The sequence below is a fragment of the Aspergillus sclerotioniger genome (genome assembly GCF_003184525.1).
Source record: "Aspergillus sclerotioniger CBS 115572 chromosome Unknown BO94scaffold_14, whole genome shotgun sequence".
NCBI classification, from domain to species: domain Eukaryota; kingdom Fungi; phylum Ascomycota; class Eurotiomycetes; order Eurotiales; family Aspergillaceae; genus Aspergillus; species Aspergillus sclerotioniger.
The window spans coordinates 841,951-866,423 of NW_020291004.1; the positions used below are offsets into that span (position 1 = coordinate 841,951).

General features: G+C 54.2%; 6 protein-coding genes across 6 annotated transcripts; 3 read left to right on the forward strand and 3 right to left on the reverse strand.

The window, feature by feature from the left end:
* The first annotated feature begins 13 nt into the window (after positions 1–13).
* Positions 14–2,034, forward strand: BO94DRAFT_535437 (NADH-quinone oxidoreductase subunit NuoF). Its single transcript, XM_025611782.1, has 3 exons — positions 14–363; positions 452–523; positions 608–2,034. The coding sequence occupies exons 1-3, from the start codon at positions 103–105 to the stop codon at positions 1,766–1,768; spliced, it is 1,494 nt and encodes a 497-aa protein (XP_025467529.1). The 5' UTR covers positions 14–102; the 3' UTR covers positions 1,769–2,034.
* Positions 2,035–2,716: 682 nt separating this feature from the next.
* On the reverse strand, positions 2,717–8,774 carry BO94DRAFT_566144 (nucleoporin family protein). The gene is made up of 2 exons (XM_025614542.1): positions 5,144–8,774; positions 2,717–4,993 (listed from the first exon to the last, which is right to left on the reverse strand). The coding sequence occupies exons 1-2, from the start codon at positions 8,510–8,512 to the stop codon at positions 3,002–3,004; spliced, it is 5,361 nt and encodes a 1,786-aa protein (XP_025467530.1). The 5' UTR covers positions 8,513–8,774; the 3' UTR covers positions 2,717–3,001.
* Positions 8,775–10,907: 2,133 nt separating this feature from the next.
* Positions 10,908–13,559, reverse strand: BO94DRAFT_535440 (acetate--CoA ligase). Its single transcript, XM_025611783.1, has 7 exons — positions 13,422–13,559; positions 13,228–13,348; positions 11,918–13,162; positions 11,602–11,862; positions 11,396–11,525; positions 11,061–11,335; positions 10,908–10,993 (listed from the first exon to the last, which is right to left on the reverse strand). The coding sequence occupies exons 2-7, from the start codon at positions 13,264–13,266 to the stop codon at positions 10,925–10,927; spliced, it is 2,019 nt and encodes a 672-aa protein (XP_025467531.1). The 5' UTR covers positions 13,267–13,348; positions 13,422–13,559; the 3' UTR covers positions 10,908–10,924.
* A 2,067-nt stretch (positions 13,560–15,626) lies between these two features.
* Positions 15,627–16,562, forward strand: BO94DRAFT_535444 (uncharacterized protein). Its single transcript, XM_025611784.1, has one exon. The coding sequence runs from the start codon at positions 15,938–15,940 to the stop codon at positions 16,532–16,534; it is 597 nt and encodes a 198-aa protein (XP_025467532.1). The 5' UTR covers positions 15,627–15,937; the 3' UTR covers positions 16,535–16,562.
* Positions 16,563–17,349: 787 nt separating this feature from the next.
* On the reverse strand, positions 17,350–18,879 carry BO94DRAFT_535445 (uncharacterized protein; the record flags this gene model as incomplete). The annotated part of the gene is made up of 2 exons (XM_025611785.1): positions 18,495–18,879; positions 17,350–18,412 (listed from the first exon to the last, which is right to left on the reverse strand). Coding segments are annotated over exons 1-2 (851 nt in total), but the record flags the coding sequence as incomplete, so codon positions are not given.
* Positions 18,880–20,108: 1,229 nt separating this feature from the next.
* On the forward strand, positions 20,109–24,108 carry BO94DRAFT_465971 (C2 domain protein; the record flags this gene model as incomplete). Its single annotated transcript, XM_025608142.1, has 5 exons — positions 20,109–20,420; positions 20,494–20,529; positions 20,610–20,984; positions 21,037–22,524; positions 22,585–24,108. The coding sequence occupies 5 exons, from the start codon at positions 20,109–20,111 to the stop codon at positions 24,106–24,108; spliced, it is 3,735 nt and encodes a 1,244-aa protein (XP_025467534.1).
* Positions 24,109–24,473: the final 365 nt, after the last annotated feature.

Here is a 24,473-nt window from a genome sequence, read left to right on the forward strand (position 1 = left end):
CTCAAACCACCAACTCCACGGCTTGTTGTCCATCACCGATCTCCAACCCTTCCTCTCGCCCCCCCTCCCCTCTCTCCCCAAGCCATTGGGCCAGTGTTCAACATGATATCCCGAGCGGCGGCTCCCTCGTCGTCCCCCCTCGCCACCCTCTCCTCCCGCTCTCTCCGTGCCCAGGCTCCGGCTGCCCGTACCTTCGCGACGGTCCAGGACAACGCCCCCCCCGTCCGGCATCATGGCGGTCTGAAGGACCAGGATCGCATCTTCACCAACCTTTACGGACACCATGGCGCCGACCTCAAGTCGGCCATGAAGTATGGAGACTGGTACAAGACTAAGGATATCGTCCTCAAGGGCCATGACTGGGTAGGCCGCCCCTTCTCCGGTCCATTGGACCTGCTGGAAGACGCGGAAAGGATTACGTGCTGACTCGATGCTTTCTCTATCTCTCCAGCTCATCTCCGAGCTCAAGGCCTCTGGTCTTCGTGGTCGTGGTGGTGCCGGTTTCCCCTCCGGATTGAAATACGTAAGTGATCCCCACGGAGGCTGTTGATGACATAGCCAGCCAGTCCTTGGCCCCCCAGTCTAACCTTCAATTGGCGCCGTGCAGTCCTTCATGAACTTCAAGGACTGGGACAAGGACCCCAGACCCCGTTACCTGGTCGTCAACGCCGATGAGGGTGAGCCCGGAACCTGCAAGGACCGTGAGATCATGCGCAAAGACCCCCAGAAGCTCATCGAAGGTTGTCTCGTCGTCGGTCGTGCCATGAACGCCAACGCCGCCTACATTTATATCCGTGGTGAATTCTACCACGAAGCCACCGTCCTCCAGCGTGCTATCAACGAGGCCTACGAGGCCGGTCTGATCGGCAAGAACGCCTGCGGTACCGGCTACGACTTCGACGTCTACATCCACCGCGGTATGGGCGCCTACGTCTGCGGTGAGGAGACCTCCCTCATCGAGTCCATCGAAGGCAAGGCTGGCAAGCCCCGTCTTAAGCCCCCGTTCCCCGCTGCCGTCGGTCTTTTCGGCTGCCCTAGTACCGTCACCAACGTCGAGACCGTCGCTGTCACCCCCACCATCATGCGTCGTGGCGCCAGCTGGTTCTCCTCCTTCGGTCGTGAGCGCAACGCTGGTACCAAGCTCTTCTGTATCTCCGGTCACGTCAACAACCCCTGCACTGTCGAGGAGGAGATGTCCATCTCCCTGCGCGAGCTGATTGACCGTCACTGTGGTGGTGTCCGTGGTGGCTGGGACAACCTCCTCGCCGTCATCCCCGGTGGATCCTCGACCCCCGTCCTCCCCAAGAACATCTGTGACGACCAGCTCATGGACTTCGACGCCCTGAAGGACTCCCAGAGTGGTCTCGGTACCGCCGCCGTCATTGTCATGGACAAGTCGACCGACATTGTCCGCGCCATCTCCCGTCTCTCGACTTTCTACAAGCACGAGAGTTGCGGTCAGTGCACTCCCTGCCGTGAGGGCAGCAAGTGGACCATGCAGATGATGCAGCGCATGGAGAAGGGTCAGGCCCGCGAGCGTGAGATCGACATGCTCCAGGAGCTGACCAAGCAGGTCGAGGGTCACACGATTTGCGCTCTGGGTGAGGCCTTCGCCTGGCCCATTCAGGGTCTGATCCGTCACTTCCGTCCCGAACTGGAGGCCCGTATCCGGGAGTACTCGAAGGAGGTTGGTGGTAACGGACCCTACGCTGGTGGTTGGAACCCGGAGGCCCGGGCTGAGGGCAAGCTGATCTCTCCTGGCATGTAATTTACCTACTTTATATGTCGACTTCCACTCGGGGATCGATCTCGCCTGCCTTCCCGCTTAGATGAAACCCCCATATAGCAACGGCGTGGCGCGAGATGAGGGGAAGGTTAAAAAAAGAATCATCTGCCAATTTTTCTTTTTTTTTTCATTGATGCCTAGAGGGAGTGGTTTTTCTTTACCCCATATTTCTTTATATCTTACGTGTCGTGTTAGGTTCGATCATGTACAGTCCTGGTAGCAATTCACTTTTTCTTTGTTTGGTCGAGATAATTATCATCCAGTAGTAGGCATGCAGATGTTTAGTCATATCATCATCGAGATTCCTCGGACATGCATAAACTCATAAGACATGCATACACACGCACGCTCCTCTATATAGTATCTATTATCTATCTATCTATCCCCTATCTTCTTCTTACTACATATGAACAAACCCAACAACTCACAATCAATACCAATAATAATACCAATACCTCCATACCAGACAAACAAAACAAACAAGTAATAGTAGTTATATCAATGGAACAGAACCTCTCTAATAGGCAAGACGAAACAACAATAAAGCAAGTCCTCCCATTTCTCTCCCCTAGTCTATTTACTTCATGTCTATCTAGCTCGCTCTACTATAACTGTACTATATTGGGGGTAGTACGTACATAAGGTACAAAGTCTGGGTAGCAATTGATTGATCAATACGTAATAGTGAAGTATTTTGTGCTTTGTTTCATGGGGGATGAGTAGGTAATGCTCAAGTGGTTTATTCTGTTACAAAGTTCGCTTGGTTCTTTCTTAGAGGAAGGAAGAGTGGCCGCGGGGGAAGGTGGGAGGGAAGAGATGGGTGTATAGGGTTGAATGGGTTTGTGGTTGGATTAGGCTGGGAGGGGAAGTCATGATAAATGAATAGACACGTATGATAAACTAGGTAGATAAGATAACTGCAGGAGATATGCTCAATTACTTTCCGTTCACGATGAAAAAACCTAACGTATACAGTACACACACTCCGCGCGGACTTCCGCGTCCCCCGCAAGCCTGAGGAAGGATGCATCCAAGAATCGAAATGAGCAGCACAAACAAAAAAAACAGAGGAGTGAGAACAGGATCTAAGTTACATAATGGCTGCATGTCGTTCCGTCAACCCATAGACACAAAAAAAAGCGAGATGTCAAAGAATATTCAGCAATCAGCACATGCTGCTTGCTCCCCACCGAGTCTCCCACCGACCAACCCACCTCAGTAGCCCCCGGCCATAACCAGACTGTAGTAGCGCCGACTCATTTCCGCCGTCTGCGCAAGGCGTGCATCGCCCGTCAGAGGCAGGCTGAGTACGCTGGATAGTTCGATTGCCTTGGTATCCTCCCGCCCAGTCCAGCTGGCAACCGCCCGACTCATCTCCCGGAAAGCCACTCGCTCCTCAAGCCCTTCGACGCCCGATCCCTGACTGACCTTGTCGGCCATCTTCACCAGCGCACTCACCAACCGCGCAAGGCGAGTCGCGTCGCGCTTGCCGCCCTTGGCAGTGGCTAGGCGCAGGAAGTCTTCGTAGATGCCACCGCCAGTGGCCCAGCCTCGCACTTTGCGCTCCGGTTCCTCGCCAAAGCCCGACACCAGCATCTCCAGCGTGGCATAGTCACCCTCGATCACGGCAGTCGGCCCCACGATGCGACAGAACGTGGCGTGTGCATCGTTCCAGTTTTTGCCGCGGACAAGGTAATCAACTTCACGCGCCGTATCACCCGTGTCGCGAGCATAAAGAGCCTTGGACACCCAGACCCAGCTCTCCGGCAGCTGGAGATCCTGAGTGAGATAATTCCACATGACATTGGTCTGCCCCTCCAACGTGACCGACTCCGGAAGCTGGGGTGCAAACCGAGCGAGAGTCTCCTTTATAGCACGCTCGCGATCGGATGCGCGTGAAAGGTGGAGAAGGACAAAGAGAGTCCGGCCCAATTTACCACCGCAGCTGAGCTCCCAAGCATAATCCCACACCAGCTGATCCAGCTGCGTAGTGTTGAGCTGGAAGCTATCATGTCGTCCAATGGACGTGGCAAGAAGTTGGCACAACTGGAAGGATAGACGATTGGTTAGCTTATCCCCGCTAACAGACTCAGGCAGCAAAGCAGCCGGAAACTCCTGCGCATGGAGATGGACACTCCGGACAGCTCCTCTAGTCGTCGAGTATACTTTCAGCAGGACCCATAGAGGGGATTCACGGTCCAAAGTGCTGTCCTGGTCGAGAGGGCTTGGGAATGCCGGCTCGTTCCCTTCATAAAGGTCATCCACAAACTGGCAGACAGCGGCTTCGATCGGCTCATCGTCGGTGATGCTATACCAGAGACGCAGGCCGAAAGCCTGGAACCAATCCAACTCGAATCGCTCAGAGAAAGTGAAGGTGGACACGCGATCTTCGAGCGCACCAGTGGATTTGCCTTCGCTGCGGAGGGCGTTGCCGGCAAGCAGTTCGTACAGCGCGCGGACGGGCTCGCTCATTTCCGAGTACACGTTATTCTGCCGCCACATTTCGATCTGCTGGGCCATGTCGGCGCGCGTCGTGGGATCGCGCCCGATCTGAGCGACCAAGGTGGCGAGGTGGAAATTCTGGCTGGCAACAAGGAGCTTGCAAGCTTCCTCGACCCGATGCGAGCACAACAGATAGAAGGCACGTTCCTCGGCCGAGCCGATTTTTCCCACAGCCTGCGCATGCTTCTCACGAACAATCCCCTCCCAAAGACGGCTCAGACGGTCTTTCTTGATCCGATGGAGATATTTGGAGCGGAGCTGGTGTGGCACCCCGGCAGAGATATCGTCCTCGATCTCGTCATTGAACAGGATGTTGGCCAACTGCCAAAGCAGGCGCTCGTGGTCGGACTGTACCAGACTCGAAGCCTGCGCAAATTGTCGGAAATCGGCTTTGGCCAGACGAGCAAAGGGCACCCCGTCGACACGTGAAACGATTGACTGCATCCTTTGGGCGTCCAGCATGTTACTCGGTTCTACGGTTTTGCTGAACTCCAGCAGAGAGATGTCCCTTCCTTCGCCGGTCACCGAGAGCTTATGCTGCCAACGGCTATCTCCCGAGTATATGTCTGCCACGTCATTCTTCATGCAGAGAAGAGAGTTCACTGGGCCCCAGCGGGGTTTGAACGAGTGATGGAAAGCAAGGTCGTCTGCGCTTAGCTCGTTGGACTCGCCAGCAAAAGTCTTGGGCTGCTTGTTGTAAGGCCACTGTAGGAACAGAAGGTATTAGTTTAGGTTGCTATTGAAGTTGATTGATCTCGCTTAGACACGCTGCATCGCAACAATTCCTACAATACAGCTCCTAATAAGGAAAATAGAAGGCTAGCAAACAATGGGAGGGGGGGGAAGGAGTCAAACCTCAAGACCTTTAGGCCGCACGCTTTGTGTCTTCAACGGGGATGGGGCCTGTTGTTTGCGCGGTTGCTGGAACAAAGAGTTCATCAGGTCGATGCTGGTGGCAAAGCCCTTTTGCCGGGAATCGGCGGCTGTTTGCTTGGGGGTGTCCTCATGAAGAGGCCGGTCGGTAAAGGCAATGGCCTGGATCTCGCGAAGTGCATCGCGGTCTTGCTTCCGGGGACTGATGGTGCGTTGCAAATGCTCGGCCCAGTCCCCACTCAGATCAAGGCGAGGCTTGGAAGGCGTGTTCCAAGGCCTCAAGGAAGGCTGGGTAAGCTCCATATAGGTGTCGGTGCTTTGGGTGTCATCGCGCTCCACGGTCTGGTGAAGGTCTGGAAAGGTACCCGCCATGTCCATTTCCTCGCCCTCATCCAATCCAACTACTGACTCGCCAGAGTGCTGGCTTTCGGTGATATCGTCGCCGTCTTGTTCAATAGTCGAACCCGTGGAGCTTTCCCCTAAAAAAGACTCCTCGTCGTCGTCTCCAGAAACCGAGTGCTGGTCTTCAACCGTCTCCATGATTTGGTTGCCAAATGCTCCCGGAACAATCTTACGCTTTTTGAAATCGAAGGTATCGTCGTCGACGCCAGCCATGGAACCCACGAAGGAGTCGTCAGTGGAGAAGGCAGACATCATCTCCGAGCCCATGGTCGTGTCGGCGTTGGCAGGGGTTTGAGCCTTCGGAGTCGGGGTGTCAGGAGCAGCACTCAAAGTGCTTTGGTTGAGGCTCTCACCTTCTTCATCTTCGTCGCTATCATAATCAAGACCATAGGTGGTATAATGGGGTACTCGGAACACCCATGTGCCCGTCTCCTTTTCGTAAGCGACAAACTCGGTGTTGTGCACCTTCACCAACCGATCGACGTGCTTGTCGAACAGAGGGCCGCTCGTGAGTGGCGAGGGGGATTTCTTGTCCCGACCCCGAGGCCAGGAGTTCTCGATGCTAAGGGTAGAGGGAACGTTCAGGCCTTTGCCCATCGGGGGCTTGATGGTTTCATCCGGGTACACGGTGATTTTGCGCACGCCAATGTCTACCAGGTGGCCAAAAATCCGGTCCAGGTCGACAGTGGTCAGATCCACGGGCTCATCGAATGTGACCTTACCACACCTCTGGCGACCCACGGTAAAACCAACATACTTCTTCTGCTGCTCTCGGGGCAGCTTGTTAATCTCGGCGCGGGTGGGCTTCATCCAGTAGTCGCCTGGCTGCGGGTCTCCGCCAGGAACGAAAGGAAGACGCGAGGGGCTACCGGCGGTTGCGCTCGGCTCCGCATTCTCAGGAACCGCGGCGAGTTCGTTGCCACGCACAGACTCTATCTCAGGGCGAGCAGGGCTCTCGGTCGTCTTGACGCTACTGATGCCATTGATCGTGCCGCTCTTGCGGATGGAGCGCAGGAAACCCAATTCCTCCGAAGTAGGTTCAGAGCTCTGGGACTGCACCGGAACAATTTCTCCACCAGTGGCCGGAGGCTCCGATGACGAATCAAAGCTGACCTTCTTCTTCATCTTATCGACGGGTTGCACAACCTCTTCGCCATTGGTGATAGGGGCAGCAGGGGTACTAGCTGGGCGAGCAAATAGGTCATTCCTCAAGCTGCGATCGATGGTTAACCGCTTCAAGCTGCCGCTCGAAAGACGGGAGGTGCCAGAGGAAAGTGCACCAGGCGACAAGACACTATCGGATTCAGGATCGAAGCTCTTGCGCAGGTTGCTGGTGGAGAAGCTTTTGCTGAAGCTACTACGCCCAAGGTTTCCGTTAACACTGCCACGCAAACTTCCACCCAACACGCTGCCGCCCAATCCGCCAGGAGTACTAGTAGAGCTAGAAGGCGACCCATAGGTCGAGTAAGAGAATCCGTATCCTTGACGTTTGGGCGGGGTAAGAAGGCGGTTGGCCGCATTGGGGGTAATCTTATAAACAGGTAGCGGAGTGCGCTGTTTCTGCTTGGTGGAAGACGAGAGCGGCGTCGCCAATGGACCAGGACTCGAGGCAGTCGGGGCCGGCAGACCAGAGAAGATAGACTGGTTTCCATAGGGGTTTCCGTCCAGAAGGGAGGCCTGCAAGCTACCAGGGGCCGGCTGCTGGGGTTGCTGCGCCTGCTGGGGCTGTGCTTGCTGGGTGTTGCCAAAGAGGCTAGAAGTACCAAGGCCTCCAGTCTGCTGTGGCTGGTTTGTGCTGCCGAACAGGGAGCTGCCAGCGTTCTGGGGGGTGGTACTTTGTCCTCCGAAAAGAGAGCCACCAGCTCCGGCAGTGCTGCCAAAAAGACTTGGCTTCTGCTGCTGCTGGTTCTGAGCACCACCAAAAAGGCCCCCGGCGCCCGTCTGCGCATTCTGGGTATTGCCAAAGCCACCGAATGCGCCGGTACCAGTACCAGTGCCGGTGCCAGTGCCGGTTGTGCTGCCGCCAAACAGGCTCTTCTGGCCCTGTTGCTGGGCCCCACCGAAAAGGGAGCTTGTGCCGGTCTGCTGGTTGTTTCCAAACAACGATCCACCAGTCGCCTGCTGCTGGGGCTGTTGATTGTTCTGGCCAAAGAGGGAAGAGCCGGCGGCGCCGGTGCCAGTAGCAGCACCGGTATTCCCAAAGAGACTCGTGGTCCCAGTTTGCGGCTGCTGCGTGTTTGTGCCAAAGCCACCAAACAACCCCTTGTTTTGGGTCTGCTGCTGGTTCTGGGCTTGATTTTGTTGGCCAAGTCCTCCACCGAACAGGCCGGTACCAGTCTGGGTCTGCTGTTGACCGCCGAAGGGAGATGAAGTCGGAGCACTACCACTGAAGGGAGAGGCAGTACTCGTGTTCTGCGTACCAAAGCCGCCGCCAAAGCCGGTGCCGGTGGTACCACTGCCTCCAAACAAAGGCTTCTGCTGTTGTTGGGCGGTGTTGGCGGTGTTAGTGTTGTTGCCAAACAGGGAGCCACCCGTTCCAAAGCCGCCGGTGCCGGTGCCGGTGCCGCTTCCAAATCCCCCCGTAGTTGATGTGGTTCCGCCAAACAGGCCCGGCTGGGACGCGCCGGAGGTTCCTGTGCCACTGCCAAACAAGCCGCCGGTTGCTGGCTTGGCCGCACCGAACAAGGGATTAGAGTTGGTGTTGGCATTGGCTCCAAAGCCTCCCGCAGTCTGGGTCTGGCCAAAGCCGGAGGGAGCAGCACTGGTGCCTCCCCCAAACGGCGAGGAGGTGCTTCCAAAGCCAGTCGACTGTTGTTGCCCGAACCCAGATCCCCCGAAAGCCGATGTACCAAAGGCGCCGGCTTGTCCACTGCCATTTCCAAATCTGCGGCCTTGGTTGTAATCACCTAAGCGCAGCTCTTCAAAGGAATACTTGCTGTACGGCTGCATGAAGGTAATACTTTGATAGTGGTTGGTAGCCGTACTGCTGCCGCCTTCCTTCTCCGTGAAGGCACTAAACGGGGTGCTGCCGGTGCCATCGGAGGGAGGAATGGCCTGCTGGAAGGCCGTACCTGTCCCAGAACCGAAGCCCGAGGTGGTGTTGCCTCCAAAGGCGCCGGTGGTGCCGCCACTTGCACCAAATCCACCCCCGGTACCCGTTGAGCCGCCGAAGCCTCCGGATTTGTTGCCGCCAAATAGCCCACCCCCAGTGCTAGTGCCAGTGCTAGTGTTGCCGAACCCTCCGGTGTTCGAGGTCGATCCGAATCCGCCAAAGCCGCTACCACCAGCGGTGGCAGTTCCGGCTCCGCTTCCGAAAAGGCTTCCTCCAGTCGAGGTTCCAGCTCCAAATCCGCTGGTGCGATTTTGTCCTCCAAACATGGAATTCGACTGGTTCTGTGTGCCCGCTCCAAATCCTAAATGAAGAATCTCAAGTCAGCTTCACTGCCACATTACAAAAATGCGCAAATCCTGGTAAATATAAAGAAAGTCCATCCTTGGGCCATGAGTTCCCGGCGGTCAGCGGTCGACTTTTTAGGAGCACAGATCTCCGGATCCAGAGAGGTGTGCCTTAAGAACGAGTCGTGAGGGTCCTTGAAAGCGCCGTTCTGGTCACGGGTCGATAATTGGACACGGGAGAGTCGAGAAATCCACCCCCAGGCACAGGTGGAAGAGAAAGGATCGCCAAGCCCACTGAGATAGCCATCAGGCACGTACCTCCACCGGAACCAAAGCTACTGGAGGTGTTTCCAAACAAGCCACCACCGGATGTATTACCGCCACCAAAGGGGGACGATGTCGATCCAAAGCCTAGATGACGGAGGAGATGCTGTCAGAGACTGTATTGAAGCTGCGATCCCTTCTCTTGCAGTGCTGCTGTTTTGCCCAGCGTCGAAGCCCTCCGCAGGTTGTCGGTAGTCCAGAATCGAGGGGGACGGTCGCGGCTCGACGTCAAGAGCACCAGCAAGTACCGATCATTTTATACCGGAGTCTCAAGGGAACAAGGAATAACCCGGAATAACGAGGACAGGGTCGCAACCCGACGAAGACACCTACCTCCACCAGAACTCGTGCCACCGAAGCCAGAGCCTGCTCCAAAGCCGGAGCTTTGCTGGTTATTCTGTCCGAAACCTCCGAACATTTTGCTGAACGATATTGCTTTAGATTAGGAAGTCATTCGGTTCGGGAACGTCCGCGATCAAAGGCCCGAGTCTCAGCAAGCTCGTGAGAACGACAATTATTAGAGCCGTGATTGATTAAATATTTCGCGAAGAAAATGACCGCAGCGCGCTAGCTCAAGTACAAAGCGACAAAATTGTGTTAGTCGAAAGAGATCTCGACGCGCAAGAAAGTACGGTGTTTGTTTTGAGCAACGGAAAAAAAGGCAAAAAGGAAAAAAAGGCCACACTAGCTACAGACGGGAAAGTACCGTCGGAGCTAGGATGCGAACAAGTCCGAGATGAGGGACTTGGTGGCAGTCGGAAAGGTGACAGGTGAAGGGGGGGAGGAGAGGAGGACGCGCGACGGTGGTTGAAGGGAAGAAGCTGCAAAAGGCAGAGCAGGCGAGAGAGAGAGAGAGAGAGAGAGAAACGACTGACTGCCAGCCTGACTTGACTGGCTCTGACCGGTCGCTTACGGACCAGCGGCTTCATGGTTGGGTGACAGTACCCAGTAAGGTAAGGTATGGTAACGGTGTGACACAATAGTCTTCTCGCTAGGTGGGGGGCGCCGGGTAATCTTACCGAAGCCGTACGGTATGGTCACGTGCCTCAGCTGCCTGAACGGTGAAGACGGGCACCGCACTCTCCATAACAGCCTGGGAGGATGCCAATTGATGCCTCAGGCGGGAATGGCTCCAGGCCATTATCATATCTTCGCTGTCTCGCGTCTCGGTGTGGCAGCCATGATAGGCTCGTGCAGAGCATTCGACGGCAGTCCTTACGAGATCTCACTTATGTAAGAACGCACCATGGTCAATTAGCCAAGCTAGAGTTGATTAGACAAACTCGCATGAATTAAACCTATGAAGGCCGACAGCCTCAGCCAATGATGACTCCAGGACCATAAAACAACTTCAACGCTCGCACAAACAATAGCTCGGAAGGGAACCAAAACATCCTACATGCCGGATCGCCAATTACAATGAGTGAGTGGTAAGGTGAAGAATGGTGGTTATGTATATTTGAGGGTGATCAGCAATCAACCACAATGTTCATCTCTCAACAGGTTGGGAATCACTAAACGGGGTTTATAGGAATAATTGCGCCTCCGGACAATCATGTCCATCCAATAATGCTAGTCAGCTCGTCATAATATCCTTATTAATTACTTTCATTTCATTGCTTTGTTTTTTTTCCTCTTCATTCAGGCCTTTTTGCCTCGGGCAGCGTGCACCGTGGCAATGATCTTGTCAACAACCGAGGGGTCCGACAGCTGTCATCATCGTTAGTCTCCATCCAGGGAAGCACAAGGAGGAATGGGAGAGGCTGGATAGGCTTACCGTCGAAGTGTCACCCAGGCTGTCCTCCTCGCCGCTCAGGATCTTCCGGAGAATACGGCGCATGATCTTGCCGCTACGGGTCTTGGGAAGGTCCTCGACAATAAAGACAGCCTTGGGGGCGGCGAAAGGTCCAATGGACCGGCGGACCTGCATGATTAAATCCTTGAGGACTTGATCGTTGGTCTCGTTGCCCTCTTTCAGAGCCACAAAGGCGTTGACGGCCTGGCCAGTAAGCTCGTCGGCGATACCAACCACGGCAGCTTCAGCAACCATGTCTATCGAGATAGATTAGTCACCAGTCTTGATGCATAAACGGGTTCACTCGAGTGACTTACGGTGCTCGATGAGAGCAGCTTCAATCTCAGCCGTGGACAAACGGTGTCCAGAAACATTGACCACATCGTCAACACGACCACGGATCCAGTAATATCCATCGTGATCACGGCCCGCGCCGTCCCCAGTGAACTATAAGCACAATTCAGTCAGCCACAGTTCCTCAACAGTTCTCTATGCGTCCCCTTGAGATACGGAGGTCGCTTACGTAGTAGCCCTTGTAGACATTCAGGTAGGTGTCCATGTAACGCTTGTGGGCGCCCCACACAGTACGGGCCATGCTTGGCCAGGCTTGCTTGAAGGCAAGCACTCCCTCCACATCGTTGCCGGTGATCTCCTCACCAGAAACAGGGTCAATGATGGCAGGCTCAATTCCAAAGAATGGCAGCGAGGCGCTACCCGGTTTTGTCGGGGTGATACCACCCAAAGGAGTGATGACATTGGAACCCGTTTCGGTCTGCCAGTAGGTCTGTCGGGGAGTATTAGCAACCTGCAAGAGATGAAGATTCCAACAAGACACTTACATCGCAAATGTGGGCTTCCTCCTTTCCGACCACCTCGAAGTACCATTTCCAGACCTCAGCAGCGATAGGCTCACCGACAGAGCCCAGGATACGCAGGTGTGCCATCTTGTGCTGGATGTGCTCATCTCCAGCCCGCTTCAGAAGTCGCAGAGCAGTAGGCGCCACATAGAATTGGGTCACCTTGTGCTTCTCAATCACATCCCAGTAGCGAGAGAAGTTAGGATAGGCCGGGGTACTCTCGAAGACAACTGTAGAGCATCCGAGGAGCAAGGGCGCATACACCACGTAGGTGTGACCGGTGATCCAACCAACGTCACCACCGCAGAAGTAGCGGTCATCATCATGAATGTCAAAGACATACTTGCCCGTCATGGCGGCACCCAAAAGGTAGCCAGCAGTAGAATGCATGACACCCTTGGGCTTTCCGGTGGAACCAGATGTGTAGAGCAAGAAAAGAGGATCCTCCGAGCTCACCGACTCAGGAGCAAGGTAGTTGGGGTACTTCTCCACCTCCTCGTGCCACCAGACGTCACGGCCCTTGGTCCAGGGGACCTCCGCACCAGTACGCTTGTAGACAAGGACACTAGTGACATCGGGGCACTGCTTCAGAGCCTCATCGACGATGCGCTTGGTGCCAATAACTTTGCCACCACGCTTGCCCTCATCAGTGGTGATGACGACCTTAGAGCCAGCATCCAGGACACGGTCACGGAGGGAATCCGACGAGAAACCGGCGAAAACAACGGAGTGAACGGCGCCAATACGAGCGCAAGCCAGGAATGCAACGACGGCCTCGGGGATCATGGGGAGGTAGATAGCCACGGTGTCACCCTTCTTGACACCCTGCTGCCTGAGGACCCAAGCAACACGAGAGACCTCGCGAAGCAGCTCACCATAGGTGATAGACCGGCCCTCGCTGGGCTCGTCGGCCTCGTAGATGATGGCAACCTTGTCGGGGTTCTTGAAAGCGTGGCGGTCCACGCAGTTGTAGGAGGCGTTCAACCGGCCTTCAACAAACCAGGCATTGTCGCCATTCTCCAATGACCCACTGTGGGTGGTCTGGAAGTCTTGGTCGAATGAGAGGAGTTCGCGGGCCATGCGAGCCCAGAAAGTGTCTGGGCTGCGGATGGACTCCTCGTACAACTTCTTGTACTCATCGAGGTCTTTCAGGTGGGTACCTGTCGGGTGCTTCTGGTGGAATGCTTCGGGGACGTGGAAAGTGTCGACTTCGTGGGCCTCGAGCACCTGAAACAGACGGAATTAGCACGGGAATCGGCGATTACTCGGCTAAAGGCGGCGTGATTTCTTACCACGGAGGGCTTGGGAGGCATAACGCTGCCGTCGGCCATGTTTGCGGGGCCCAACGAAACGGTGTGCTTGAGCTATGCGAGGTCAAAAGTGATAGAAGGTGAGATTCCAATGGCAATTCTTCTGTTGGGAACACCGAAGGTCAGTTCCGGTACAGCAGCGCACGTGAGTTTGCGGGTGGGGAGATTAAGCTCACCTTGTCGAAGAATTGCAGCAGCGCTGGTTGGTGGGGGTTGAGGCAGAGTTTCGCGCAGAAGCGGGTTTCCTCGGTAGTGATGGGACTAGACTCGAGAAGCCACAGCCAAAGGATGAGAGAGGGGGGAGGAGGGGGGAGGATCTAAGAGTAGTAATAGAGAGAAAGAGAGGGAGGAGACTGAGAGGGAAGAGAGAAAAGCAAAAGCAGCTGTTGCCCAGGATGGGGAAGAGAGACAGTTATTTATTATTGAACCCAAAGGGCCGACTAGTAAGTAAGAGAGGGAGGGATGGATGGATACCTCAGACAGAGTAGAAAGTTATTACTATGATTTTAATTATTGTTGAGGTCCCGCTCCCCCGGTGTCCGGTGGAGGCACTTGGTTGACTTGGTTGGTACGGTCACTACGGTCGTAGGTTAGCTGCTGGGGAGGAAAGTTGTAGGTACTCTGTAGGTACCTCGTTTTGATCCAACCAAATCCCTCCGTCCACTGACTGGCTGGCTCGCTCGTCCTTTCCCTTCCGCGCGACCGTGTTGATTAACCTCGTCGGCCCAGGGTTCACTCCTCTCTCGATCGGCTACGCAGGTAACCTAATTCTCGCGGGGCGCGATTCCCGGGGGGTTTCCTTCCATCTATTGCCCCTCTCTTGAGATCATGATGCGTCAGATGTGTTGGTTTGGTTTATTGGGTTTACTTTCAGACACGAACGGTACATACGAATGAAATCTAAATTACCTCCCGAAGTGGGATTGATACTAAGCGGCCCTCCCCCCCCCCTCCCCCCTCCTCCACCTTCGGGAGACTACGCCTACTATAATGAATGGGCCTGGGACTAAGTGTAGTGGCTGCGGGTCATGATAAGGAGCGAGTAGGGACAGTCTTTTCCCGGCAGACCTTTCATGCCACTAGACTGGCGTCTTCTGCATGGCGTTTGATATCCCTGTCGCATTCACGCGCACTAGTCCAAACGCGCCACCCAAAGGTTGGGCTCGGCCATGCGGGGCTTGACAGGCTCTCGTTTCCGTTGCTCCGGGGAAGGCTGTCGACGATCTACCACCAGCGACAATTCACCACTTGCCCTCCAGTGAACAATCCTTGGGGTTATTACATTTCATTAGATACTACTGTGCTCTCTTCCAAATTCGCTGGCTGTGACGTTAGCCTACTCCGGTATAGAAGGATGCTTGCGTCCGTCTAATGTTTGGCATACTATTCCCTAAACACGGGGCCGAGGGGCCTCAGAAAGTACTGTGCTTGTTCTAGATACATCTAGAGTACGCAGGGCACAGTCCAACGAGGACATCTCGGCCCCAGAGCATTACGATCTGTCTGTGCGCCCAGACAACCGCCATCACCATCATCATCAGGCCTACCCCAGATTTGCCCAATGCGGACGGTATTGAAATCTTTGGGGCGCGGCAGGGGATCACACGAACACTCGCCAAGCACCCGATCCGAGGGGGATTTCGCAACTGGAACGTGTCCATCCTCGCGAGGCTTGTGCCGCGCGGGGGAGCCAAAACCTTACTGCTACTTTTTCGCGGGAACTGCTCCTAGTAAGATTTGGCATGACCGTGGATGAGAGGAATTTATAAAGCAATCGAGGTGGGTAGCTAGATAGTCGACCGTCTAGATGCCTATTATCTAGGAATCTATCCACATGCACGGCAGGGATAGATCGCTGTGGCTGTCCCTGGATTGTTTAATGAATGGCAATAGCTGGGTTGCATGGTCCAATGAAACATCCAACCAGTGGTTGCGGTTCTGTTCGCGGAAGTTTCACTGAAGCCGGATTAGGGTGCCCCTGTATCGCCCGCAGGCAGTGCCTGACTTACTAACCAGGGAGTTGCAGTAGGCTGACCTGCTAGTACTTCCTAGTTAGCGTCCGGTGAGCATCTCGGTGAGCAGGCCATGGTAGAAGGCCTGGTAGGACCGAAGGTCATCTCAGCTGATGCTCTCCATACCTACCTGCTATCTACTTGGTCCATAAGTACACAATCCGGGGACAAGACGGAGATAGTACCTCCTGGTACTAGTGGTATCTATCTTGTCGCATTGTTCACCTACTACAATAAGTACAAAGCCGGCTTATCTACATACCACTATGATTACCACACTAAGAACTCCCTATGTCGAGATCCAAAAGTGGGCGGGTATATCCCAGATGCTACCAGGTGTCACTGGACGTGGAACCAAGCGAGGGATGGCTATGATCGTCCATAGATTAGATACGTCCATCCAACCTATCTACCATACCGAAGGGTATTGATACGGCAGTACTTTAGCTAACGAGGGAAATTGCAAGTGAGTGGCCTATCATGATGAACACCTCACCCGAATAGATAATTCCAAGTTGCAGTGACTTCCACAGTACTCCGTCCCTACTCCCATATTTCGCTAATGCCGATGATTTACATATGCCTTGGCTACAGTTAGACAGTCGATCATCTCTATCCGGGTCGTGCTGGAACGGGTCGAGGGGCAGTCGGGACCGCCGTGGTTCTGCTGGGGTTCGGCTATGTCTCGCTCCTTCTCCCCGTGGCCGCGGACATCTCTCGGACCTAGGCTTTGCTCTCCAACGCCCTGCACGGAGAACTGGAAGGACTGCATCCTGTTCCTTCAGACAGCCGAATATTCATTTTTGGGATTTGGAACCGATTGCCATGAAATAGCTCAATCTTCTATTGTACATGGAATGAGGCCAGAATCCAGATGTGTGCAAGTCACTGCTAGCCCCGAGACAGTGAACATCCCCACCATACTACTACCACCACGGTTCCCCTTCATGTGGGGAGGTTTATGGGTGTCACAGGCTGGCAGCCTGGATTATGCCATCAATGCTGGAATAACGATGCTAATGCGATTACGGACTACGGAACAGCTTTTCACCACCAGCAGGGGATTGTGGAGGCCGGCCGGCATAACCCCATTCGACTTCAATGCCGCCAAATCAGCCGCTTTCCGATCGACGCTCGGCGTGCTCCTCCATCTTTCCATTCGCGGGCGAGGGAATCGTATTATTCGTCGCTCGGTGCCACTTAAGATGAGCCTTGTTGCTTCTCTCAACCGACATGTCTTCTTTCTTCAGCTCCAACCCCTTCGCACCCGTTCGTAATAATAAGGTGAGTGCGTTCCGGTCCCGGGTGTCCCGTTTAGCCCTTGGATACCCACTGCCGAGTACAGAGCCTTCATGCTAATCTTCCAGACCCTCTCAAGGTTAGCAAATCAACGTCTTCCATTGTCGGTAGATGTTCGACCACTTCACCCACCGCAGTCTCTAGGGAGCCTCCCGATACAACGTCAAGCCCACCTTGCCCCCCTTTCCGCTTATCACTGTTAATATCAGTTATCTTGGTACTTAGCCACCCGACTCGACATACTAACGCAGATGGCTATGCATATACGGAGTCCCGGTCATGCACATAGCAGACCTGATAATTGCCTGGATATTGCATTGAGTGATAGACTGGTCCATGATCCCAGCCGGTGAAAGAATGCGCATTCTCGGCACTCATCACGAAATCTTCCCGTTCTGACTGGACCTACCTTTTTCAGCTGGTGCCTATCTATACCTAGGCTAGGCAGTACTTACTGCTTGGGTACTGACACTGGGACAGCCTGGCCCGGCCACTAAGCTTCTCGGTCCGCTTTTGCCATTTCGAGTTCGACATCTGAGCCCGCCGCTAGTTTTTAGTGGCCATTTGGATGAGCCAACCAGGGTGGGCTCGGGGGTGGAAAACGGCGAATCTCTAGACCGTCTGCATCCAAAACACGACGGTAGGAAGTTAGGAACTAGGAAAGCCCGTCCCAACGACCCTCCTTGCCCCTATCTAGCCGTTATTACTTTCCCTAGTTCACCCGATGGATCAGTACGCGTTGTCTGGTGTCTTATTTTAATATTTTTGGACGGACGTTGCTAGTGATTACTAGCAACGCTTTTACAGCTAATATCAACCTCTTCCAGTTCCGAGGAATAGGGCGCACTGGCCAGTGACAGTCGAAGGTGGGAGACCCCGGGTCAGGATTGAAATTGTCTTGGAAAGGGCTGAGCTAACCGGTCCATGCATCACAATCACACGATTACGCACGTGGGAGCTGTGCTACTTGCACTTGTTAAGCAAATAGTAAGTAACAAGCCCCTGCATGCAACGGGCATCAGAATACCAACGGCCGAGCGTTTAAGAATGCGAAATGGATTCGTAAATGCAGAAAGCCGGCACACCATGTCATAACAATGAAACAGCCCTGGCAGAAAATGAAAATTGCCTATCAGCACCCTAATTAGCCATCCACTCCCGATGCCACCAGTTTGCCATTCCAAACAGGAATAGCACCAGACTGCCATCCCTTGAGATATCCTTCGCCAACTGCAACCACATCCCCAACCCACCCTTCCCACCCCTCATCATAATCCTCGCTACGCTAAGAACCACCTCCCCCGTGGTGAAGAATACAAACGGATTCCGCGCCGTCGCCGGCGGCGGGGGTTGACTGCCATACGTCGCGACCGACGACCCGATCAACACCAACAAATAAATCCCAATAAGCACCGAAAACACCACATGAAGCACCTTCCACACGAAAATCTCTCGCTTCTCTGCGTCCGTCTTCTGTCGCGTAGCCTCTCCCAACATGCTCGCCACAAACGGCGGAACTCCCAGACCAGTCAACAAGTCCGCGGGAGACTGGCCACCGGGTAGAGCATTCTCATTAAGATTGGTCTCGCCGTTCATAAGGCTGGACAGTAGCTTCATGGTCGGGTCTTCTTCCCCCGCAACCTCCTGCCCCTCCGTGGTACCTTGGGGCGGGGCGGATTGGCGGAGTAGAGCCCGGAAGAGCTCTTGTTGCGCTTGGAGGGATTCGGGGCTTTGCTGCTGGTCTGGGAAAACTGGCTGGGGTGCCGGTGCAGTCGTGGCCCGGGGTTCGGGCGCCGGGGATGCAGTGACCGGTGGTTGTGGGGTGGGGGAGGGGGATGGAGAGGTTTCTTCACGGACTATATTGGTAGTAAGCACGGAGTTGTTAGCTGAACCCTATCTTGTCTTGTCTTGTACAAGGGAATATGCTGGATAACGTACGACTCGCCGGCGTCCGGCCGCTCAAACTGGTGATCTTGTCGAGACGGGCAGCGCCATCGCCTTTGATTTTAGCTTCGCGGCGTTCGCGACGGAGTCGGGCGGCTCTCTGGGCCGGAGATTCCTCGGCTGGAGATGACATTGTAGGTTGGTTGTTTTTGGTGGTGGTTGTGTGATCTTGAAAAGCAGCTGAGGCTCGGTTTGGGTCTTCGGCGTTGGTTTGTCTGTGCTGTTGTTTTTGCTTGATGGTGTTGGACTGTGTTGTTTTTGATTAGAGGGATTATGAAATCTCCAAAGGATTATGGGGTTTGGTAAAGCATCCGGTGGAAGGTTGCTCGAGAAGGTGAATGTTTGGTGAGTGGTGAGTGGTGAGGTGGTAGGCAAAGCCACATGTTGCGGTGCTGCGGCGGTGTGAGTGGCCGTGACGGCCATCTCCAGACTAGGGTCACGTGACCTGCGATCGAGGTATATTATCTATGCGATTGGAGATGTTCTGCTACAGCTGCTGGATTTCAATTTATGTGTCCTGGTGATGAAGTAAGTAGCTGGTTATGGAATGGTAGTCTCATTAGGTGTATTCCTATGGTTGTGTCAATTCTTGTTAAGATTCTAGATCTATGAGCACTGCAATCAAGATATATACTAATTGGTGTATACTGGAATGGGACAATATATACAGTAGTACTATGCCATCATTTCTCTTGCAATGGTTCAATGAGTCATTCATTTCAACTATTTCATGTTTATATTCCCGCTTTTTATGTAATATACCTAGCCTCGATTCTCTACCTCCCTGTCTAGTAGCTACTGCCACCCATACTATACAGCAGTATATCCGGGCACGATGATAGACAATCTTGTCCCAGTCTATAAATAACCAAGGTGGAGAAAGGCCTGCCATCAAGATATCAGCATAAACGATATACTACTATGTGCCCAGTGCATAATAGAATATGGCATGATCTAAATGCCATGTCAGTCAGCATCATGCTGCCTTACAAACAAGAGTACAACAATGACGTCATCATCATCAACAACAACTTCCGCCCGCTGTCCATCCACCCTTATGCTTCATGCCACAGAAGAACATCTCATCCCATCTCATCCCATCACCACATTAATGACCATTATTAACTATGTAGTAAATACCCTCATCAACCCTCACTACTCATAGCTTCTACACATACAACCTCTAAATCGCCCAGCCCAACCCAGCCCAGCTTCCTTCCTTCCCTCCGCGCGCCAAGCCCCGACTTTCCGCCGCAATGACGGAATCCAAGAACCCAACATGGAACACCTACTAGATACATGCATAGGAATATTCTCCACGATCAACAAAACCCATCCGGTCTGGATCATCACAACCTACACCTCCCTTGCAAGCTTCCTCCCCCCGGGCTATCATCCCATTGGCAACCCTCCCCCCTCTCCACAATGACGTAGTGCATTTGCGTAGGGCCGACCCTGACTTCACCCTCATTTTCACCTGACTGGCGTTTACTTGTCTGTCTGTTCCACGAACTCAATTCTCTTACCTCCAACCTCTCACCCGGCTTCACGAAGCTAGGGACCCAACCACACCCCCATCCTCATCCCTAATCAAAAAAGTTCATCACAATGGCCCAACCACACAATGGTCGAGAATCGCCCAAAACCCACCGGGTAGGGGAGCATTGGAGCGGCGCGAACCCGGTGCCGACTATCGGGCGGTTTCTGGAGAGATTGGAAGTTGATAAGCAGGAGAGGAAGGCTCATGAGGAGGCGCTCATTGCGAAACGAAAGGAGCAGGAGGAGAGAGGGGAGGAGATACCTCATAAGCCGAGGAGGACGTCGGGGAAGACGCGGATGGTGACGGATCCGACGACGGGGAAGGAAATTGAGGTGGAGGATTTGGATGAGGAGGCGATGGATGCGGTTAAGGATCCGAAGGTATGTTTGATATTTTATCTTGGTTTGGTGTTGGTGTTGTGGGTTGCTGATTGACTGGGGTGGTGGTATGTAGCTTGTGGTTCCGAATGCGAATGTTGGGAAGCCGACGGTGAGTAGATACTCTTCTGTGGGGGGTGTGAGATGAGATGATCATGGGATGATGCTGATTAGGTTGGTGTGGTGTGGTAGGATGTCAAGACCGAAGCGACTCAGAGTCTTTCGCAGTATAAAGAGAATCAGGATATTACGGCGCCGCCGGATCCCATTGCGGAGGGGACGACGTCAGATGTGCCGATTCATGGAGAGAAGACTAATATTCTCTTTCATCCTACGCCGACGGTGACGTATAAGCCGATGTTTGATAAGTTGGAGAGTCGGGGGATGGGTCTGTGTCTGGGCATTGTTGCTGCTATTGTCTTCACAGGCAGGATATTCGGTGGCTCATTATGGGGTCTGCTGCCTTTGGCATTTGGTGTTGCAAGTGCTGTGTGGTTGTGGATACAAGAGCTTATTCGAAGTGGTCGGGAGATGGAATGGAGTAGTGAGCAGATTAGAGGGCAGATGGTACGTGTTGCTCTTCTGGATGAGTAGAGGAGGCTGACAGGCTATATCTTAGGCTACTGCGAACCTGCTACCCGAGTCAGTTGAATGGATGAATTCCTTCCTTGGGGTCTTCTGGGGACTCATCAACCCCGAAATGCTGTCGCCTGTTGCGGATACCATCGAAGATATCATGCAGGCTTCAGCGCCTGGGGTAGTGGAGAACGTTCGGATTGCAGAGATTGACCAGGGCAATAACCCGATACGGATTCTGAGCCTGCGATCACTGCCAGACTCACACGTTCAGCAACTCAAAGATCACATCCATGAGGAAAATGTTAAGAACAAGGATCCCCAGGAGGCTGCAGCCGCCGAGGAGGGCGGTAGTTACTACAATATCGAGGCCTCCTTTGCCTACCATGCGAAACCTAGCGGTCAAACCACCTCGTCCAAGGCGCGCAACATGCACATGCAAATAGTATTCTACCTGGGAATCAAAGGCCTCTTTGGCGTGCCCTTTCCGGTCTTCGTGGAGCTGATCGAGATGGTAGGCACCGTGCGTGCGCGATTCCAGATGATGCCAGAGGCCCCATTCATGAAAGACGTCACTTTCAGTCTGGTTGGACTTCCCCACATCAAAGCTGGATGCATGCCCATGGTTAAAGGAGGCGTGAACATCTTGAACCTCCCGTTGATCTCCAACTTCGTCAACTATGCGATTGCCACCGCCAGCGGTCTGTTTGCGGCCCCCAAGTCCATGACAATGGATCTTAGCATGTTGCTCAAGGGAGACGATATCGTCAAGGAGACCCAGGCATTGGGTATCATGTGGATTCGTATCCACCGTGCGATAGGACTGAGCAAACAGGACCGACGTGGCAGCTACGGCGGTGGCAGCGACCCCTACATCAACCTCTCGTTCTCCAAGTACGGCAAACCCATGTACTGCACGCGCGTGATCGAGGACGACTTGAATCCAGTCTGGGAGGAAACCGCAGCGTTGCTTGTGACGCCAGAACTGATCAAGGCGGACGAAGCTCTGAGCGTCGAGCTCTGGGACTCGGATCGAACTACCGCGGACGACATTGTTGGGAAAGTGGAACTGCCCATTCGGAAGATGATCCAGCATCCTGGCAAGATGTATGCCCAGGTTTCGAAGCTCCAGGGTCTCAACGAGGGCAGCGAGATGCCGGGAGAACTGCACTGGGAAGTTGGGTTCTTCGGCAAACCCAAACTTAGGGCCGAGTTGAGAACCGACGGCAAGAAGAAGGATCTGCCGGATAACTTCAAAGACACCCCCGAGTTCCAGGACGAAAAGGGTGTCATCAGCAATGAACAAGAGGAGGCCATCACCAAGACACCCCCCGATCCTCTATGGCCCAGCGGTATCTTGAGCATCGTGGTCCATCAGATTGTCAACCTGGAGGTTGAGAACGTCAAGGGCAGCCACGGCAACCGCAAAGGGAGGGATTACGAGCCGGCCAAACCGTATGGTGAACAGAAGGAGGAACAAGGCGAGAAGCTGCCCACGAGCTACTGCAAGATCATCCTCAACGACGAGCTGGTCAGTCCACACCCCCGTTCTTTCCCACAGATTCCCATCCCCATCCCTGACCTTCCTCAGATCTACCGCACTCGTGCCAAAGCCCTAAGTTCCAAGCCCATCTTCAACGCCGGCACTGAGCGATTCGTCCGAGATTGGCGATCGGCCTTTGTCACCATCAGCGTCCGAGACCAACGGTATCGCCAACACGACCCCATCCTCGGCGTCATCCCCCTGAAGCTCTCCGACATCCTCCAGACCAGTTCGCAAGTCACCCGATGGTATCCTCTGGACGGCGGCATTGGATTCGGCCGTATCCGCATCTCACTCCTCTTCCGGCACGTCGAGACTCGACTGCCTCCCAACATGCTCGGCTGGGACGTGGGCACCTTCGAATTCACCTCGGAGCAGATCACCGTCCAGAACTACCACGAACGCTCCAAGATCCGTCTCCGCACTGGCGGCAGCAGCGGCAAGATCACCCGCCATGTCTGCTCCATCCACGGACCCAACATGACCTTCGACCTCTCCGACGAGGCCTACCGCCGCAGCCTCCGCCTCCCCGTCAAGCATCGCTACCGATCCCCCGTCGTCTTCGAATTCCACCAGCAAGGCCACCACCACCCCAGCGCCTACGCCGTCTACTGGCTCCAACACATGGCCGACAACGAAGAAACCCCCATCGACATCCCCATCTGGTCCACCAAGAACGGCAAACGTCTCACCCAGAACTACATCACCGAAACCAACTGCCACATCAAACGCAACCCCGGTCTCGAAGACCTCCACGAGGTCGGCCGCCTCCAATTCCGCGCCTACTTCAGCCCGGGAATCGACGAGTCCCACGAACGCTTCGTCATCGACAACGAATCCCGCGAGACCTTCGAATCCTGGGAAGCCCTAATCGCCGAAGGCGTCCGCTCGCGCCGCATCTCCTCGGAAATCCCCGAGGACCTCGAAGAGCTGCACGAGAAATCCCTCGTCGACGGCCGCGACATCCTCAAGCACGCCGAACCCCGCGAACGCAAACGCTGGATCGACAAGCAAGGCCAAGACTGGAGCGGCGCTTTCGGCCACGACCCAGGCGCCTACCTCAACCAACACGGCCACCAAGTCGCCGAACCAGGCCGCGAACAACCTCCCCACGACCCCGTCAACCCTCCTCCCACCGTCGCTCAATCCTACGGCACCATGCACGCCGAAGAAGCGCAACACCAATCCACCCCGCAACAAGAACACCTCGAACACCAAGCCGAAGAGGAACCCTCCTCATCCTCCTCTTCAAGCGAAACAGAAGACGACAACGAAGACGAATTCTACCCGCACCAACAGCGCGTCTCGCAAAGCACCATGTCCACCAACGGTGGCGGGAGCAGTAGTGCAGGTGCTGGTCCGAGTCGCAGTAGCACCGACGACTCGGCCATCAAGAAAGCGAATAAACGTAGCGAGAAGCGCCAACAACGGGGGATGATGCAGTGGCGACCTGTGAGGAATGCGGTGTTTGCGCGAGATGAGACTAAGTATGCGTTACGGAGAGTGAAGAGGAAGTTTACGGGGGATTTGTCGGGTCGGGAACCGGATATTGAGACCGAGACGGGGACATGATGGCCCCTCTTCTTTTTTTCTATATCGCTTTTCTTTTCTTGGGGTTTGTATGTAATATGTGGGGGTATGGAAGATGTAGGATTAGGATTAGGGTTAGTATGTATGCATGCATTTACGAATGGATATGAATGATACGTGGTAACTTTACACATTGTTATCTTTATCACTCACGGGGGTTATAATGTCGATTTCACTTCCTGTATAACGATACTCTAGAAATGATACTATGTACGATAACTCCAACCAGAGAACACAAGCTCAAACAAGCCTGATATGAAACCTCTCAGCATGGTCCCAAAAGGTAGTAGTCCCACCTCGGCCCCTCGGTCTGTAATCGAAAACCCCGAGTCGAGTATACTCAGGCG